This window comes from Rhinichthys klamathensis, unplaced genomic scaffold, assembly GCF_029890125.1.
Source record: "Rhinichthys klamathensis goyatoka isolate OS25496 unplaced genomic scaffold, OSU_Roscu_1.1 h1tg000386l_1, whole genome shotgun sequence".
Taxonomy (NCBI): Eukaryota; Metazoa; Chordata; class Actinopteri; order Cypriniformes; family Leuciscidae; genus Rhinichthys; species Rhinichthys klamathensis.
In genome coordinates, this window is record NW_026606890.1 from 185,315 (window position 1) to 205,922 (window position 20,608).

General features: G+C 39.3%; 1 protein-coding gene across 1 annotated transcript; it reads right to left on the bottom strand.

Moving 5' to 3' along the window:
* Positions 1-1,221: 1,221 nt before the first annotated feature.
* LOC130069827 (cytochrome P450 2J4-like) lies at positions 1,222-14,927 on the bottom strand. Its single transcript, XM_056233962.1, has 9 exons — positions 14,725-14,927; positions 14,485-14,647; positions 14,245-14,394; positions 13,444-13,604; positions 13,114-13,290; positions 9,794-9,932; positions 9,514-9,701; positions 1,638-1,779; positions 1,222-1,557 (listed from the first exon to the last, which is right to left on the bottom strand). The coding sequence occupies exons 1-9, from the start codon at positions 14,920-14,922 to the stop codon at positions 1,370-1,372; spliced, it is 1,506 nt and encodes a 501-aa protein (XP_056089937.1). The 5' UTR covers positions 14,923-14,927; the 3' UTR covers positions 1,222-1,369.
* Positions 14,928-20,608: the final 5,681 nt, after the last annotated feature.

The window sequence follows — 20,608 nt, forward strand, 5'->3', positions numbered from 1 at the left end:
CGCATTAAACCATATAGATTCTTGGGTGAATTTTGGTGATCTCAGCATGAGGGAAGAGGGAAAGAAATGTAGATTAAAATGATTCTGAGGTGAGACTTGCGTCTCGAATGGTGCACAAGAGTGAGTTCAAATGTTAATTTCCTTTGTTCTCTCAGAGAGTTGCCCTCAGTTCTTCCAATTTGTCCAGTCTAATAAGTCAGTGCCATTGTTTGTCTCAAGAAGCACACCAGTAATGTTTTTTCTAAGGCATGTTTATAAAAGCTACTTATATGTCCTAGTTGAACTAAGGTTTAAACCTGGCCTAATCTAAGCCCTGTGCCTTAGTGTCCTAAAATTGTACTGTGCTCACAAGATAGACAATTGCTTGAATACATTATAGACTAAACAATTTGATAACATTTATTTAACTTTTGTCTAGATTTGAGAAATTAGAGAAATGTTTATCACAGTAAAAGCAAGACAAATTCAAACTTCTTTGATCAAATGGTTATGATGGCTTTTATTTTTATACTTGGCTTAATGTACACAAACATAGCATCCTCACAACATCCTCATGTCTATCTGTTTCATTAAGTTTGGAGTTTGCTTTGTTAATATGAGCTATGCAGAAAATATCATTGGTATTTGTCTGTCTTTTTTTTTTGATACGAGTGTCTCTAAATGACATCTGCCAAATTTCCTGCAGAACTATTTTAAGGATCCAAACGAGAATGCAAATTAGTTATTAAAGCGCCAATTAAAGTACCATTCAAAAGTTTGGGGTCAGTAAAATTAAATTTTTAAAGAAATAATACTTTTATTCAGCAAATTATTGATCAAATAAGACATTTATAATGTAGATTTCCATTTCAAATAAATGCTGTTATTTTGAACATTCTATTAATCAAAGAATCCTGAAAACTAAACAAAAAAATATTAAAAAAATATGAAGCAGAACAACTGTTTTCATCATTGATAATAATAGTAAATGTTTCTTGAGCAGCAAATCAGCATATTAGAATGATTTCTGAAGGACCATGTGACACTGAAGACTGGAGTAATGATGCTGAAAATTCAGCTTTGCATTAATAAATGACATTTTAAAATACATTTAAATACAAAACAGTTATTTTAAATTGTAATAATAGTTCATAATATTACTGCTTTTACTGTATTTGATCAAATAAATGCAGCCTTGGTAAGAGGAAGAGACTTCTTCAAAAACATTTAAAAACATTTTGAACAGTAGAGTCGGGCAGGTCTGAGTACTGAACTTTCGTATCAAGTTTGTTGTCTCTGCATTTTGACGCACAGAACCTATGTAATGAACACTGGTGCTTGAACATGATTCAGGAACAGAACTGCTCTAAATAAGCTGATTTTTGAATGATTAAAATCTACACTTTCGAGGCACTGCACATATCTGGAAGGGTTCAGGACCAGACGAGACGCTTATAGATCCTTTCAGACTCAGCGTTTGTCCCTCCAGAGGCAGGAAGGTAAAACGCTGCATCAGAGACGTGAAGAAGAGGAAGAGCTCCATACGAGCGAGCTGCTCACCTGGACACATCCTCTTACCTGGAAATCATGGTCTGGATCAGCAAATACACTCATAATCTGAGTAAACATGATGATAGAGCTGTATGGACATAACTTACCTATTGAAAAAGGGATGAAAGTGTCTTTTTTCAAAAACATGCCATTTTCGTCCAGAAAGTGCGCAGGGTTGAATTTATATGGAGTGCTGTACTCATTCTCATCCCGTAGGATTGACTTTAGCAACGGCAGCACCATCACACCCTGTAATAATCACAGATATAGAGTTGAGTGAGTTACAGAATCATTAGAGACGCCATAGTATCCCCTTTTACAAAGTCTTGATTTTGTACTCTACTCTTTCATGCTTGAATTTTTTAATTTTTCTCATATTCTCCATTGTTGCAGTTCCTCTCTTCCCAGTCTGTCAGTAACGCTCTGTTTAGTTCCTGCCTCTGAGGCCCCTCCTTCTGAAAAGCACAATGTGCTCTGATTGGTCAGCTGGAGCAGTGTGTTGTGTGATTGGTCTTGGTCAAGCGCTTCGAATGTGTTTGGTCGACTGATATTGTTTTTTTGATGGCCGATGCCGACATCTTAGAGAGCAGGCTGGCCGATGGCTGATATAAAGACGCTATATATTTTTTTAATATATACACTCACCGGCCACTTTATTAGGTACACCTGTCCAACTGCTCGTTAACACTTAATTTCTAAGCAGCCAATCACATGGCGGCAGCTCAGTGCATTTAGGCATGTAGACATGGTCAAGACAATCTCCTGCAGTTCAAACCGAGCATCAGTATGGGGAAGAAAGTTGATTTGAGTGACTTTGAACGTGGCATGATTGTTGGTGCCAGAAGGGCTGGTCTGAGTATTTCAGAAACTGCTAATCTACTGGGATTTTCACGCACAACCATCTCTAGGGTTTACAGAGAATGGTCCGAAAAAGAAAAAACATCCAGTGAGCGGCAGTTCTGTGGGCGGAAATGCCTTGTTGATGCCAGAGGTCAGAGGAGAATGGCCAGACTGGTTCGAGCTGATAGAAGGGCAACAGTGACTGAAATAACCACTCGTTACAACCGAGGTATGCAGCAAAGCATTTGTGAAGCCACAACACGCACAACCTTGAGGCGGATGGGCTACAACAGCAGAAGACTCCACGGGGTACCACTCATCTCCACTACAAATAGGAAAAAGAGGCTACAATTTGCAAGAGCTCACCAAAATTGAACAGTTGAAGACTGGAAAAATGTTGCCTGGTCTGATGAGTCTCGATTTCTGTTGAGACATTCAGATGTTAGAGTCAGAATTTGGCGTAAACAGAATGAGAACATGGAACCATCATGCCTTGTTACCACTGTGCAGGCTGGTGGTGGTGGTGTAATGGTGTGGGGGATGTTTTCCTGGCACACTTTAGGCCCCTTAGTGCCAATTGGGCATCGTTTAAATGCCACGGCCTACCTGAGCATTGTTTCTGACCATGTCCATCCCTTTATGGCCACCATGTACCCATCCTCTGATGGCTACTTCCACCATGTCACAAAGCTCTAATCATTTCAAATTGGTTTCTTGAACATGACAATGAGTTCACTGTACTAAAATGGCCTCCACAGTCACCAGATCTCAACCCAATAGAGCATCTTTGGGATGTGGTGGAACGGGAGATTCGCATCATGGATGTGCAGCCGACAAATCTGCGGCAACTGTGTGATGCCATCATGCCAATATGGACCAAACTCCCTGAGGAATGCTTCCAGCACCTTGTTGAATCTATGCCACGAAGAATTGAGGCAGTTCTGAAGGCAAAAGGGGGTCCAACCCGTTACTAGCATGGGGTACCTAATAAAGTGGCCGGTGAGTGTATATATATATAATTTTAATCAATATTTAATAAATTCGAAATAAATTCGAAAACAAATCCTTAAAATAAACATGCTTATACTTTAGATGGTAACTTCTTGAATCTGCAATCCTATTACAGTATTTTTTACAAATAAATTAATTGTTTAAAAATATATGAATATGTAAATAAAAAGGAAGTAAACACAGTAACAGGGCACTCAGTAATCTGGTAATTTCGTGCGCTCTGGTAATCATATTTTTTCACATAAAGATAAGGTAATGGTAATTTTACATACAGCACACAGTGAAACCGATATTAATATGACACAGTGGGCAACTGGATAGCATATTTTAAAATTAAGGATTTAAAGTTTTTCGATCACGTCTCCTGTGAAGCTGATCTTCTGTTCGCATTCACCCACTTCGCACAGACTTACCATTCACTCTCAGTAACACGTTTATGCAGGCTACAAATGCACACTTCACAAGATATCACTGCTGGATTCGATTAAATCGGCAAGGTTTGTGAAATTAAATGTTTATTAGATATTCAGAGATTTGTTTAAATGATGTAGATGCGCATTTGCTGAATGTTGACGGTAAATGATCAAGTATTTTAGCCTGATTGTTTGCCTTTTCTGTTACAAATAATATAAAAGCAACGCTTTACTTTTTCGCATACCATTTACATTCTTTGTTTACCAGTTCTGTCTAACAAAGTATTAGATATGACTGACAGAGATCGTAAACTAATGAAGACTGAGAATGTGAGTGAGCGCCGTGTGATCAGCATAAACAGTAAAAGAAATGGGCACAGTGACCCCATAGACTTCAACGGAGAAAATTGAAGTCAATTAGAAGCACTCACTTCCTGATGGCCGAGCGACTGCGCAGGCTCAAACTGAGCTTGACGACGTAGATGTGACGTGAGCAACCTGTACGTCTTCTAGTAGCTGTGCCAAGAGGAATCTGAATCATTCCCTTCCGAATCTTGCAGAGCCGGAGAGCGTGAGTAGGAGCTGTCCATGAGCAGGAGCAACTTTATGACTCTCTATGGGCTTCTCCCTTGACTTTATACCTCCACGTCCCCCTGATTGAGATGAGCTTCTCCTCCTGTCTATACGGTAATTTCTCTACTGTGCGACAGAGAGTCGCGTGTTATGAAGCAATCGTTAGCCTATTTTTACAAAAACTGCTTCTACGGGGCCATAACGTAAGATACAAGGTAATGGAGCCTTTTATACATTGTCATGTTTCTTTAGAAATAAATAATGGACAAATGGAGTCTTTAAACGCCTTAGTTATTCGCTGTCAAAGTGACGCCAAAATGAATGGGAGTCAATGGAATGCTAACAGCAGGTCAAGTCAAGTCATCTTCATTTATATAGCGCTTTTAACAATGGATTGTTTCAAAGCAGCTTTACAGAGATAAACATATAATTTAAAGGTGCCCTAGAATGTTTTTTTTATTTTATTTTATAATGTTTCCTGGGTTACCCTTATAATGTTAGTATGTTTTTTAGATAAAAAATAATCATAATTTAGAAATAAATGGCATTTTTCCTAGCCTGCTTTTAGCCTCTGATTTGAACACTCTGTTTGAAGGGGCGTGTCTGCTGTGGGATTCAGTGGAACCGCGGCCACTGCTGTGATTGGCTGACATGCTTGCATATGAAATAGCAACGCATTACATGTGAAACTCTCTCCCGAATACTTTTACTACTGCTATTATACGTTTTTACTATAACAGCTATCGAGATTAACGAATCGTGAGATGTTTTTAAAGTATTTAGATCTATTCCCATCACATAAAATGTTGCCGTGATGAGCATTGAGCAGATGACAGTGTGTTGATCGCGAGAATGAAGATCTTATCATTGCAAAGCAGTTTCTGCACTCTCTCTGCTTTCACCAATGCAAACACGATGATGTAAATACAGTAAGAGCTTCGTTGTGCAGTAACGTGCGTCATTGATTTCATAACGAGTTTGGCAAGTGTCCAGATAAACTCGCGCTGTGTGGAAAGATTGTTCTCTGATCGCTTTCTGTATATAATTTGTTCACAATTTAAATACGATTATTTTCATCCTACTAAAAGAAACGATGTGAAGCTGATATTTTAGTCACTGGCTTGACTTACTGATGCATAAACAGTATTGAACGATTTTGAGAGAAAGATTACCTGTCTGAACTTGAACAATTACACATCAGAAAGTGTTGCTTGGTAGCTCGATCCGAGGCCAGCTCTGTATTGGCCCAAGTTGAGGAAACAGTCGGTGAAATGTTTGGAAATTTCCAGAGAAAATAAAATTAACCCATTGTTTCTTCAGAGGCTCAGATGAAGGAACTAAAAAATACTTTTGTGTTCATGTGTACATCCACACTGAGCAACTGCCAGAGGTGGAAAGTAACGAATTACATTTACTCGCGTTACGTAATTGAGTAGTTTTTTTGTGTACTTCTACTTTTTTAAGTAGTTTTTAAAATCTGTACTTTTACTTTTACTTAAGTACGTTTTCTTTGAAGTATTGTACTTCGCTACATTTGAAATAATATCCGTTACTGAGTAAAAAATAATAATACAAGAAAAAAAAAGAAAAAACACACTCCGGAAACTACTGCATTGATTGAAGGGCGGGAGAACAAACGCGCAAAAAAGGTGACGCAGAACCAGCTGAAGCTGAAACCGAAGCGCCAAGCGAATTATGGCCAGTATGAAAATACTTTGTAGAAAAAAAGCGTGGTTGTCCTCGAGGATAGATATCCAATTTGCAAGAAATGTGGACGCAAAGTGGCTGCAAAAGGAGGATATAGGACACCATCCCTCCTGCAGATAAAGGTATGTCCCGATTTACGTGATGCAGAGGGAACCCCGGAATCCAGTCATGAAAATGAAATTCACTTAACGCAGATGTCACGTAAAACACGCAAAATAATGGATGGATGAATACATGGAAAGTAGAACTGTGCAATAAATCCAATCGCGACATGGTCTGTGAATATTTAAGCTAAGCACAAATACTGCATGTAAATATATAACCCTATTTCTGCTGAGCTGCGCCGCTTTGTTTACTACATACTCAAGTACGCGTGACATTCAGAGTCTCACAAACAATTTGAGGATATGAATACATGAACATTTCCAGAGCTGCTCTGAGAGAACGCTTAATGAGCATTTTCATAATTTTATTTGAGATAAACCATTGTCAAATACATTTTGAAACACTTTTTTTTTTTTTTTTTACACTTTTTTGGTCTTCACTACAACCCGTCAAAATAAAAGTTTGGTTTTACTAGGAGAAATTAGGACAGAAATATATTACTATTATAGGCATACAATAGAACGTAGCCTACTTCTCTAAATAATAATAATAACAACAATAATAATACATTTTATTTAAACATTATTTAAAGGAATATATTTTTTGTCCATGGTTTAATTTAGTAAATCTATTTTCGTAGCGCTTCCCCAAAAAATAAAAGGACACAATTTTAAATTTACATTTGATTACAACCGTTTTTGATAATATATTTGGATTAAATCATAAAAAGAAACATTAATTTTCTGAATAAAATTTCATAGGACAATATTTTTCTTAAACATTTTAATAAATTATTAATGTTAAAAATAAGTTGTTAATCTAATTCATTATTAATTATCAAATTTAATTGATTAGACATGTTTTATTGAAATTTGAATAAACAAAACAAACAAATGGTTTCAAGTTTGTTATAATAAAAGCATTTGTTCAACCAAAAAAAAATCCTGTTTTCATTAAAGGGGCACTTCACCTCTGGGAAGATGAATGTGTATGTAAAATGGGTCATTTATTTTGAAGAAATGTGAAATTATTTTTGAATTTGGAGCTTTCTAGACTGAGAAAAGCCAGAAAATGTATTTTTGGCTTATGTGGATGAAAGACAACAACTCCCAGAATGCAATTGCTTCGCTGCCCTAGGAGGCCATGCCTACCGGTAACAGAGCGCAGTAGTTAAACAACAAGTCTAGGCTACTAGTGAGTCTCCGTGACGGTCTGCCCGGGATTTCGAGATCGCCCAAAATGTCCGGGATTCGGCTTTTGCGTTCTACAGTCGCCATTCATTATGTTTAGTGTGGACGAGCAGGACGAGTGTGGGCCGCGGGAGAACGTGGCCCTCACAGAGGAGCGGGAATTTTCTTAGCAATGTCAAAACACACATCAATCGATCACTTGTTTAGCGTTCATGTAAACACTACATTCAGATTCACCAATCGGAATGAATTCAGTTAGATTAAAACAAAAGGTGTGCATGTAATTCGAAAATACTACAGGTTTTCTACTGATACAAAGCTTAATGCTAAATCCTGAAGTGACCCTTTAATTTAACTGTCATTTTAACTGATGATAATAATACCCATAATTTAATAATACAGTTTATTTATTTAATAATTGATTAATACTGTAAACCGTGATATTTTCTGAGACGTTATCATACTGTGAAAATCTCATACCATTACAAGCCTACACGGGAGAGTCCCCCACCCCACCCCCGCTGTTAAAAAAGTTACTCAGTAAATTTTAAATGAGCTACTTTTTACTTTTACTTGAGTAGATTTTTAGACCAGTACCTTTACTTTTACTTGTACTTAAGTAAAATTTAATTTAAGTAGTAGTACTTTTACTTGAGTAGAATATTTTATTACTCTTTCCACCTCTGGCAACTGCCATGCTTCGGCTGCGCAGTTGCGCCTGTCATTGAGGGCTGGCATTATGCAAATATTTGGAGGTACATATTAATGATCCCGACTATTGCGTCACAGTCTTTATTGTGTGGAGAACCGACCGTTTTTCAGGGGTGTTTTTCATAAACGTGAATTAAATGAGAACGCGAAAACAGTCCAGTTTGAGATTCACTCTATGTCATGTCCATGCACTGAACTCTTGTTATTTGACTATACCAAGGTAAATTCAATTTTGAATTATAGGTCACCTTTAAGGATACAGAGATTGTTTTGGCTTTATAGCGGTTTATGAATAATGTTATTTTCAGCTAAAGTTAATTTTGATTGATTCACCTCCGTAGAAATGATCAGACTTTAAACGTGAACCTGTGATTAACGCTGACGGCGTTCACATGCACATTCAGAATTGATTCTACAGTTATGTGCTTTTGAAAATATGTGCACAGGTTTGTAATTCCATACAACCCATGCCTAAACAAACTACTTGTCTTGCCTATACATTTTGATACAGAATTTTGTTTTATTTTATCACTTCGGGGTACGCGAACCGAATTTTCAACGCTTTATCTGTAGATCAGGTGAAGGCTAGCTAGCCAATCGCGGCCCCCAGGGAGACTTCAGTTTCCGGCTGGTGGATAGCCCCCTTGGTGATCAGACGCTGCCGTTTTCTTCTCAGGCGCTGGTGTTCGTTTTCTTCTCAGGCGCTGGTCAGAACACCAGCGCCGCCCATCAAAATAAATGTCTGGAGCGCCGTCAAAATAAAAGTCCCGCTTCCAACACATCGGCCAATCAGAAAAACTTATCGGCCGATGCCGATATTTTAAAAATGCCAAATATCAGCCAAGGCCGATATATCGGTTGACCACTAGAAATATCCCGTCCCTTACCATAACCACGAGTTTCAACACACTACTAACACAACCATGCCCCGCCCCTTTATTTTGCGTATGCCTTTGGCAGGAATTATTTAAATGAGGAATAATGTGACGTGTTCATTCCGGGAAGAAAACTCAAGACTAAATTGGAGGCATTTCAGGGAGTTCAGAAACACTGAAACAGTCTTACTGATATTGAGAATAACTCCCTTTGGAGGGACTTTGTGCTTTTGAACTTTGCAGTCCAGGGGTCAGAAAGTAAAAGTCCTGCCATATGTTTATTCCACCCATGAACTCAGCCAGCTGATTTCACTAATTAGTTCTATCTCCTGGCTCTAAAACGGTGCTAATTAGCAAATCCAGGTGATTGGAAAAAAATACTGAGGAGGACTTTTACTTTCTGAACCTGGACTTTACACCTCTGGTCCTTTTTCAAACAGTAACATTACACACTAAAGAGAGTTGAACATGCATAATAGGACCCCTTTAATTTTCTTAAGTTGCACATAACTGACTTGACAAAATGCTGTATTGTACATAACATAAAAATGCAATGACCTTCGGGATGAGTTGTCCTCCCACTGTTGTGTCCTTGTTGGCCACTCTGGGAGGTGTAAAGGTGATAATGTTCGCAAACCTCTGAATTTCATGGATCACAGCGTAGGTGTACGGCAGATTTGTTCGGTCATCCATTTGTAGTTGACGTGTCTGTCCAATCACCTGATCGATCTCAGATTGGACTTTCTCTGAAAGAAAATAGTCAACAAAGAACATGCTGAAGGTACCTTTTGAGGAGAAGCAACAGGAAGTCACATTTGTTGATTGACTGACATCCCACCTTGCACGTCTGGATACTTGACCATGAAGAGTAAAGCCCATCTGAGGGTAGTAGAGGTGGTCTCTGTTCCGGCTCCAAACAGATCCACCACACAGTACATCAGGTTCTCCTCTGTGAACTCTGCCTCATTGTCCTTACACTGGGAATGATGGAACACAAAAAAACTTCCCATATGGCATAAAATATAATAATAATATAACAATAATTAATTACATTTATATAGTGCTTTTCTCGGCACTCAAAGCGCTTTACAAATATATACAATATATATATATATTTTCAGAAACTATAATACATATACTATATGTATATATATATATATATATATATATATTCACCTAAAGGATTATTAGGAACACCTGTTCAATTTCTCATTAATGCAATTATCTAATCAACCAATCACATGGCAGTTGCTTCAATGCATTTAGGGGTGTGGTCCTGGTCAAGACAATCTCCTGAACTCCAAACTGAATGTCAGAATGGGAAAGAAAGGTGATTTAAGCAATTTTAAGCGTGGCATGGTTGTTGGTGCCAGACGGGCCGGTCTAAATATTTCACAATGTGCTCAGTTACTGGGATTTTCACGCACAACCATTTCTAGGGTTTACAAAGAATGGTGTGAAAAGGGAAAAACATCCAGTATGCGGCAGTCCTGTAGGCGAAAATGCCTTGTTGATGCTAGAGGTCAGAGGAGAATGGGCCGACTGATTCAAGCTGATAGAAGAGCAACTTTGACTGAAATAACCATTAGTTACAACCGAGGTATGCAGCAAAGCATTTGTGAAGCCACAACACGCACAACCTTGAGGCGGATGGGCTACAACAGCAGAAGACCCCACCGGGTACCACTCATCTCCACTACAAATAGGAAAAAGAGGCTACAATTTGCAAGAGCTCACCAAAATTGGACAGTTGAAGACTGGAAAAACGTTGCCTGGTCTGATGAGTCTCAATTTCTGTTGAGACATTCAGATGGTAGAGTCAGAATTTGGCGTAAACAGAATGAGAACATGGATCCATCATGCCTTGTTACCACTGTGCAGGCTGGTGGTGGTGGTGTAATGGTGTGGGGGATGTTTTCTTGGCACACTTTAGGCCCCGCCCCTTAGTGCCAATTGGGCATCGTTTAAATGCCATGGCCTACCTGAGCATTGTTTCTGACCATGTCCATCCCTTTATGGCCACCATGTACCCATCCTCTGATGACTACTTCCAGCAGGATAATGCACCATGTCACAAAGCTCGAATCATTTCAAATTGGTTTCTTGAACATGACAATGAGTTCACTGTACTAAAATGGCCCCCACAGTCACCAGATCTCAACCCAATAGAGCATCTTTGGGATGTGGTGGAACGGGAGCTTCGTGCCCTGGATGTGCATCCCACAAATCTCCATCAACTGCAAGATGCTATCCTATCAATATGGGCCAACATTTCTAAAGAATGCTTTCAGCACCTTGTTGAATCAATGCCACGTAGAATTAAGGCAGTTCTGAAGGCGAAAGGGGGTCAAACACAGTATTAGTATGGTGTTCCTAATAATCCTTTAGGTGAGTGTATACATGTAGGTGTGTGTGTGTGTATGTGTAAATCAACAGTATATATATATATATATATATATATATAGAGAGAGAGAGAGAGAGAGAGAGAGAGAGAGAGAGAGAGAGAGTGTAAATGAATCACCATGACAACTGATAAGTGAGCGGGAAAGCTGATCAAAGGAAAACAGGAACTAATAAATACAAACTAAGAGTCCATGAAAATGAAACTTAAAACAAGATAACTAAAAGTCTGTGACATTACACACCCTCTCGGAAGGTGCGACCTCGCGCCGTGACAAGAGAGATGAGGGGAGAGGATTTGGAGGAGGACGTGAAGTTGGCGAAGGGCTGGTGAAAAGGAGCAGGTGAAGGGCTGGTAAAAACAGGCAGACAGACAGGCAGAGAAACCAAGGAGGAGTAGATGGTGGGAGCATCCATGAGGATGTTGAAGTTGAAGACCCAGAGCGCAGCAAGGACAACAGCCCAGGACGGAGTCGACGGAAGGAGGAGCCATGATGGTGACTTAGCTGACAACATGATTGGGATGACCCCTCTGTCGTTTTGGAGAATTTTATGTCTCCGCATTCAAAGAGATAGGAGCTGCACTTGCATGCCCAAGAGGCGTTTCAAATATGGCCCCGAGTTAAATGACTTTTTCTTAAAGGGACTTTGGCTTTGTGTGCGCACAATTCAATTCGAAAGGTTCATATTCTAAATAAATTGGTGGCATTTAAAGCTCCAGTCTGTTCAACACTATCTGCTTGCCTTAGCTCGATTCAAAACGGTAAGCTTGTAACAATGTTTTTAACTCCAGTGGTACTGGTGGATTTCCGCAGGAAATTCAAGCATGTCTTTGCGTCATTACGTCACATCTGTTCACATAAAGAAAGAGTCTCGGCTAGTAGGTTATATTGCGTGTGAGGATGCTGGAGGTGGAGATTTATAGCCTTTTCTCACAGTACTTGATTTAATTAAACTTATTAATTTGATGGCGGATTCAGAAAGGTTCGAACGACAATCACCAGTGACAACTAGAGATTCACCCGTTGTAAAATGCAAAAGATTTTGGACTGAGAGTTTGGAAAAAGAGACTGCAACCGGCCCATGCGAAAACAAGGATAAATATCTGAAGGGCTTTAAAAGTAGTCACGCAATGCTGATGTTGTTAACATTAACAATTTGACAACAAAGTATAATTTGCACGGTTTGATGTGATATGATAAGCGATCGTTAGATTTAATCAGCGTGTTTTACTGCAATGCTTTTTCCCCCTTAGTTGGTCAGAACAAACGTGGATGTTACTTACTTGTTCAGACAACAATTTAGGGTGAAAATTATTATGTTGGTCATACTTCCAAAAAGTAGAATCTGTGATTCTGAATGCCAGTATCCACACCGGCGCGGTGATTGACAGCTGCACATTCTCCTCAAAACATTGGATTCATCCGCGCTGTGCCGTGTCGAGGTACAACTCACGTAAAGTTGATAATTCCGCGAATAACTGCAATTGCAGATTTCGAACAGAGATGACGACAAAGAGGAAAAACTGTGGACTGCAGCTTTAAGCTCCAGCACTTATTTCAAAATTTGGAACTGGCAACAAGTGGTTAAGGTTTGACTAGTTAGCATGATCCAATAAGCTGTAAGATACTGTAACTACACAAACTCTTTAGGGCAGACATGAATATTCATAAAGGAGGTGATAACTCATGTTCCAACTCCCAATAAAGACCTCTTAAAGGAATATAAATATACCAGGACATCTTAGGATGACACTACCTTCTCAATTTCATACAGATAACAGTCAATGTAGTCTCTGGGGTTGGATGGGTCTCTCTCCTCCTTGTGTTTTCTGAATTCCTCCTGCAGGAAGGGTTGAATTTTAAACAAGCCTGCGAATGCCGTCTGGTGTTTTCCTGGCAGCAACGACATGAGGGTGGGAAACTGATTATATAACTGTAAAGAGACAAATAAAGGACAAAAAATTTTCAAACAATGCAACAATTTAACAAGCACTACTATTCCTTGAATGAAACTGATGTTGTTAACACTTGTCAATAAAGCCAAGTTCGACATGTATGACATCGTGATAGCAGGGTGAACTCGTACCCGACCCCAGTTTGAGATGGGAAGCTGTAACATGTCATCCACATACTTCTGCATCAGATGAAACTGATGATCATCATACTCAAACCTGTGACCAAACACCAACCCGCTGATTATATTAGCCACGGCATTGGTCACAAGATGCTGAGGGTCAAAGGGCAAACCTAGAAACACAACAACCAAATTACAGAGCAATGTTATTAGATTTAAGAACAGAAAACCTGAAAAACAAACAAACATCTCCTAAAAAATATATTTTCCTTTCTCAAATATATAGTGGCATCCAAACTTATGAGAACACTAATGTTTCCATCCACATGCTGAATACCACACCTCTGCTCACACATTTACTCTAAACCTGTACAATAGTTAATCTTAATTATTTTTTTTACTTAATTTATACCCAGTTTATTATTAACATATTATTTATATATTATTTATGATTATTACATATTTATGATTACTACAATTTTATTTATACTCAGACGTTTGGATCTCACGGTATATATTTAAATAAAAAGAGAAAATTAAGGAAAGATGGAGTTTCCCAGATGTTTGACCTTCAAAAAAAGACACTTGCACTTGCAGATTGTGGCCTCTAGAGGATAGTATGTACACAGAGCCGTTCAAGACATGATTATGACATTGAACAAGAATTTTATTCCCTGGTTATAATACATTTCAGATTTTAAAAAGGTGCATTCATTCTGTTTACACATATTCTTGAGATTTAAATGAATGACAGCAAATCTTGCTAGTGAAGAGAATAAAATGGTGTCTGGCAATAAAATGATGCTCACTGACCTTGTTCAGTCTGTACAGAGTCACAGAGACAGCGACACTCCTGCAGGATGAAGTTTTCTAGAGTTTTCTTCCCCACACCAAAGTATTTCAGTGTTGCCAGAGCAAAACGCCTCTGTTGACGCCACATGTGCCCACTTGACATAAATAGACCTACAAAAAAAGAATGATTTTTGGTAATGTTTTAGATTTTGCCAGTATTTGAATCAGATAGGTGCAAAATAACTTTTTCTTCATCTGTACCTTTCCCTTTAGTGAGCTTGTCATTCACAGGGAAGCGCGGCCGGTCTGTGAAGATGTCCGCCTGTTCCACAAATGCCTCTTTGAAAGTCTCGTATCCAGTGAGCAGTATGCAGGGCTGGTTTCCCAGATAAAGTGTGCTCACATCTCCATACCGCTCAGCAATCTGATCAACATGATCTTCATGTTATACATTCACATAAAATAATTTCACATATTTGTATGCATCATATGAGACTTTACCCTCTGAAAGGAACCCAGTGGATCCCTGAAGCCTATATTTATAAGGTTTCCAATGATAGGCAGAGGGAAGGGTCCTGGCGGCATGTTCTTTGATTGAACATCTCGCAGGTGTTTCACCAACAGCAGCACACACAGAAATATCAGGAGTCCTTGAACATCCATCCACTGACCCATCAGCTGTGACAACACTGACGCCATGCTTCCTGAGACCAGAGAGACCATTACACAGACATTTAACTTACAATGACATGTAAGTTGGGGGGGTTAAGCTGATTCTCAGGTTAAGCTGATTGGGAAGCTTTTCATGCACAATTTGAACGATCGGTTTATGTTGGAAACTGGTCAGAGGACGGCAAAGCTCTTGAATCGGATATGTGTCTTACAGAGGGAGGGAGCCAAGAGGGCATAGTCCTGGTAAATGATATTGAAAATTTGACACGGCAAGCATATGCCCCCGTCAGTTCATGGGGTGCAAGAGACCAATTCATCCAGGCCCTTACCCCTGTGGAGCTCCATAGGCACCCACCCAAGCATTTATGCCAGTCTGCCACATGTACATGTTTTCTCCACTCCCTTACCCCACACCTTAGCCGACATCTTCCCCGGGGTGGCCACACAGTTCCCTTCAGAGCCAGCCACGAGCCTCTCCAGGAGGTTTGGGCAGGAGAACAGTGTTCTATGGAGATTTGCATTGCCTATAGGTGTCTTAATGAGGTCACCAGGAAGGTAACTGGGTTGCATGGTTAACTTCCCTGGACCTGCGCACTGGCTATTGGCAGGTACGACTTGCTACCAATGCCAGGCAGTGCTTTTAGTACTAGTAGGGGGCAATTGCAGTTCAGGGGGCTCTGCTTCGGGCTCTGCAATGCACCGCCTACTTTTGCCAGGTTAATGGACAGGGTGTAATTGGGAATTTCACGGTCAGAGTGGCTGGTGTGGGGATTGGCTGGGATTGATACACCGGCGTGTTTGACGGTGGGGACAATAGGAGTAGAGGACTGGAGGCGGCTGCAAGATGAAGATGCGGACCTACAGCCAGTAATCCATTGGGTCCAAACTCAGCAGCGACCTCTGTGTGAGGAAGTGGCCCTTCTCTCTCTGTCCACAATAACCTTATGGGACAAATTCAAGGACCTGCGCCTGCGAGACGGGGTGTTAGAGAGGGAGTGGAAAGACCCTGCCACTGGGGAGGGGAGGTGGCAGGTGTTGGTGCAGAGGTCGCTGTGTGAGGGTGTTATCAGGGCTCTCCATGAGACGGTGGGGTCTGGACACTTTGGGGTTTCAAAAACGTCAGCCAGTTTTTACTGGGGGCTTGTGAGGAGAAATGTGGAGGATTTTTGTCAGAGGTGTGATGGTTACACTGCCCGCAAATTCCCCGTAGGGGGCCTAATGGGGAGAATGGGTGAGGATGTAATGGGTCCTTATCGATGTTCGGAGAGGGGTAACAGGCAGGGTGGGAAATTAGCACCAGCCACCAGCCAATGGCTGGTACTTTTTCAAAGTGGCAGGTGACTTTGCCTTGTATACCAGCCACAGTGGCGGGTAGATTGTAAAACATTTTTATTGGTTACTAAAAACATTCCTTGTAACAGATTGGACAGCTTTTGTCAAAGAATGCTGTTGCTAAGTAACAATAATGCACTTTTGTCGAGTAACTAATTTGATTGGTTTTCAGCGCTGTACATCACGAACACGGCGCTGAACGGACCGTGACGCATATAGCTGAGCTGAGGTACAGACGAAAGGAAAATAAAAAATATTTGGCGACATATACTTCTTTAGTTTTATTATGTTTATAAAAGAAAGATAGGCTGTACCGAGTCTTTCCGGAAAAAGCCGAGCGGGTGGAGGCGTGCTGTGTGGGCGGAGCTAAATAATCACGAGCGCGCAAAGTTTTAGAACATTTGTGTGTGTCTACTCGTGGTTTATGAAGACATGATTTGGTTTTACAATAAACAAACAGACACCTACAGTAGCCATCTAAACAAATGTATTTAAACAAACACACACCATACATCGCATGCTCAGATACATTAACTATACGTGATCATGTTGTTTAGCCTACTTGCTGTGCTTAAGTTACACGCCGATAGACACACACAGATATTTGAAGCAGTTCTACTCACCGCCTGCGGTTCCAACGCAAGACAGTTAACCTTTAGTGTTGGGACTGCTCCATCCTTGAGAACTAAACGATTAGCAAATCCGGCTTCGAACTGGGCCTTGTTTATAAAAAAATCATCCTCGAAATGCATGGAACAAACAAGAACACTTGCACAACTGTGTTGATGTTCTGGAAAAACAAACTCCATCCACTGGTCCCTTAACGCTTGATTCTTTGGGAATCTGTGCAGTGTTGTCTTGCCTTGGCAACCGAAAACACACTTCTTTGGTGATGACATATTGCAGCTTAGCCGATGCACAGCGCTTTGATGGGCATAGGTTACGGCTATCGCTCTACAGCTGCGCGCGCGCCCTTCCGAGAGAAGTGCCCTTAGGACCGTATAAGGAAATTCCGGCGCATCTGACGTCATACGCGCCCATACTCGAAAAAAACTTTCCGAAACTTGTGACAACCAGGAAGGAGTATTTTGAGAACAGAAATACTCAATCAAACGTACAACTTAATTTTTGAAACTTTATCCATGTTTAGCATGGGAATCCAACTCTTTAACAGTGTAAAAAACTCACTATGCATGAAATAGCATTTCACCCCCCCTTTAAGAGGCCCGCCGCGGAGTCAGCAGTAGCTATGAATGTACAAACTGAAAAGGTGGCTGGTAAAAAATATAAGTGGCTGGTAAAATTGGGCATCCACCAGCCACTGTGGCTGGTGGGCAAAAAAGTTAATTTCCCACCCTGGTAACAGGTTTACCTGTTGACAGCTATGAATTATTTCACTAAATGGCCAGAAGCTTATGCAATGCCTGACCAAAAAGCAGAGACAGTGGTGAACGCGTTGATGGATGGCATGTTCAGCCGGTTTGGGGTTGCAGAATCCATACACAGCGACCAATGCTGGAATTCGCCTTTGGCAAAGCCCCGCCCCCCTTAGTTACTGTTGCTACGTCCGACAAACAAACTTCATCTGGGCTCTGGTATCAACTTCATCTGGGCTCTGGTAGCTCTGGCCTTGGTCGCTGTGTACAAAGTTACTTTGTAACTTTACAACTTTTTCAAACAGCAAAGGATTGAACATGTAAAAAAGCATAATAGGTCCTCTTTAATTTTTTTCAACATTGATAAAAATAATTCATGTTTCTTGAGCAGCAAATGACCATATTAGAATGTTTTCTGAAGGATCACGTGACACTGAAGACTGGAGTAATGATGCTGAAAATATATCTTTGATCACAGGAATAAATTACATTTTAAATATTCAAATAGAAAAGTTATTTTAAATTGTACAAATATTTCACAATATTTCTGTTTTTGCATCAAATTAATGTAGCCTTGGTGAACATAAGAAAACGTTAAAAAAATCTTACCAACCCGAAAACCTTTGAGCGGATTTGTGTACTTAAGTATATTATATATACATTTATTTACCTAATTAATCTATAAGAAGTACTGAGTTATGGATTGAAGACAGTTTTGAGGGTAGTGTGATAATGTAACACCAACATTTTCATAAAGTAAGACGAAAATCAAATGTAAATGGTAAGCTTTAATGTAAAGAATCAATCTTTAATTAATTTCAAAGTGGAAATGCTTCCATTTGCCAAACGAACAACAAGTCAATTTGTGGGGCATGTTTTATCTCACTCCTGATGAATCAGTTAATGTCTGACTAATAGTCCTGACCTTTCAAACACTGCATTCAGAACTGGACATCAAGCATGTCAGAGAGAAAATACTCTTAATTATCATACAGGTTCCGTCGAAGAACTCAGACCTGATAAATCAATAAGAATAATATTGACCTTGTAAACACACTGTTATGAATGTTTATGACAGCGTCTGTTGGAGCTGATATATATGAAGTGGAATAGTTTCTATTGTTTACTGTTATTTTTGTTTTATTGTTAGCAGGTCAATTGTTTCACATAAACATGTCACTTCAAGACTCCTTCAGTTCGATTGCTGTTGGGTCAGAAACACAAACATCTATAGACATTACACCAGCTGGATTTTAATAATAAATACATTTTTAAAAAAATAAAAAATGACTTCAATTCAGAAATACAAAACATTTAAGTAATTTCATTAATTAATCCAATAACTAAACCTTACCTGACCTTAACGCATTTAATTAATTTTAGTATGAAAGACCACATTAAAATGTTATGGTCTACCTTGATGTAATTTTATATTTGAGAGTTAGAGTATATATATATATATATATATATATATATATATATATATATATATATATATATATATATATATATATATATATATATATATATATATAAACTATATATTAATTATATTACTATAACTTTATTTCAATATTATTTCAAGTGGGTGATTTTGCCTCCAACGCAAAGTAAGCAGAAAAAGAAAAACACTTAGACCGGACTTTACCGCCTGTAACGTTAGCCCACAGCTCAAACTACAACTGAAACAGCATCGTTAATGTCAAATAATCGCTACCGTTACACTGCATAGATGTTGGTCAGGATATCAGTACTTACGAGAATGATGTTTATTTATCAAACTATGGACGGTCGTGGAAACAAACGTACAGCCAAAACTGTAGGAGTCGGTCTGCAAGGAAGAAACTGTGGAATGTTGTTGTGATTACGTCACGCCGCGTCCGCCTACGGCCCACATATTTTCAACGACACATAACAGCCTTATAAAAGCAGCAGCATACAAACTCCTATATGGCTAATATTTCGTAAAATATTTCGTATTTCAACGGCTCTGGCTACTCCTATATGGGGAGGCTGGGGCCTATACCATAAAGCCGGTTTAGGTGGCTAGCCAGGTATGTTTCAGTTTAGTTTGCACCAACCCTGTGGGTTTTAGGCACCATGAAAGTGCGGTTTGGCTTTTAGCAGTGTTCATCGCCATAGTAACATACGCTGCACGGCTAACCTGGTCCGGGGCAGGTTATTATCAGAACCATATAGAGATAGAGTTGCGACAACTCCATTCACTCCTATGGCTCTGGTGGTGGTTATTATGTGACTCACATAATGTGAGGTAAGAGGTTGCAAAACGAACTTGGACCAATCAGCTGTGAGCAAAGTGACATGTCTGACGTGATAAAGTCACTCCACCTGTTTCTACTCCAAATTCACATAGCAAATGATTTTTAAAGACAAAATCGTCTGGCTTTTAGTAATGCTTATTTAGAATAATACATTTGTATGATTTAGAAATTATTTATGTAATTATTATAGCCTACCCTTAATCGATCCCACATGTAGCCTACAATTTTAGTTCATCAATTATTATTACGCAGGTTTTAAATGAATAAATGTATAAATGTAATATATACGCTTTAGAATCAATAGGTGAAGCTATAAAATGACTACATGTGAGCTTAAATGTTCAATTCTCTCTATTACCTTTATCAATAAAAAAACTTCACAACTTTTACTTGCACTGATATACAGCGAGACTATTTCTTTTAGTTGTCCTCTTTCATAGACAGCCATTTTCTTCTTGCTGTGTAAATGTTTACATTTTTAATATTTTTATAGTATTGGAAATACTGCGAAATAACACCATTAAATCGACGCTCGAAATTTACACATTATTAACCGTCCCGTCCATAGACTTTGACCAATTTTGTTTTTTTGTTGTTATTTTACATATAAACGTTACAGTGTAGATCAGCACTACAGATTCAAATATCTGTAGATATTCAGTTGGGCTTCCCTCTCTTCACTCAGCCTACAAAAGACTATTTGTTTTTGTGAATCAAAAAATT

Coding starts and splice junctions, on each gene's coding strand:
- LOC130069827 (XM_056233962.1), bottom strand. CDS start 14,922: ATGGCGTCAGTGTTGTCACAGCTGATGGGTCAGTGGATGGATGTTCAA. Junction 9,933..13,113: donor ATCTGTATGAAATTGAGAAG/GTAGTGTCATCC, acceptor CATCATTCCCAG/TGTAAGGACAATGAGGCAGA. Junction 1,558..1,637: donor TTTCATCCCTTTTTCAATAG/GTAAGTTATGTC, acceptor CATGATTTCCAG/GTAAGAGGATGTGTCCAGGT.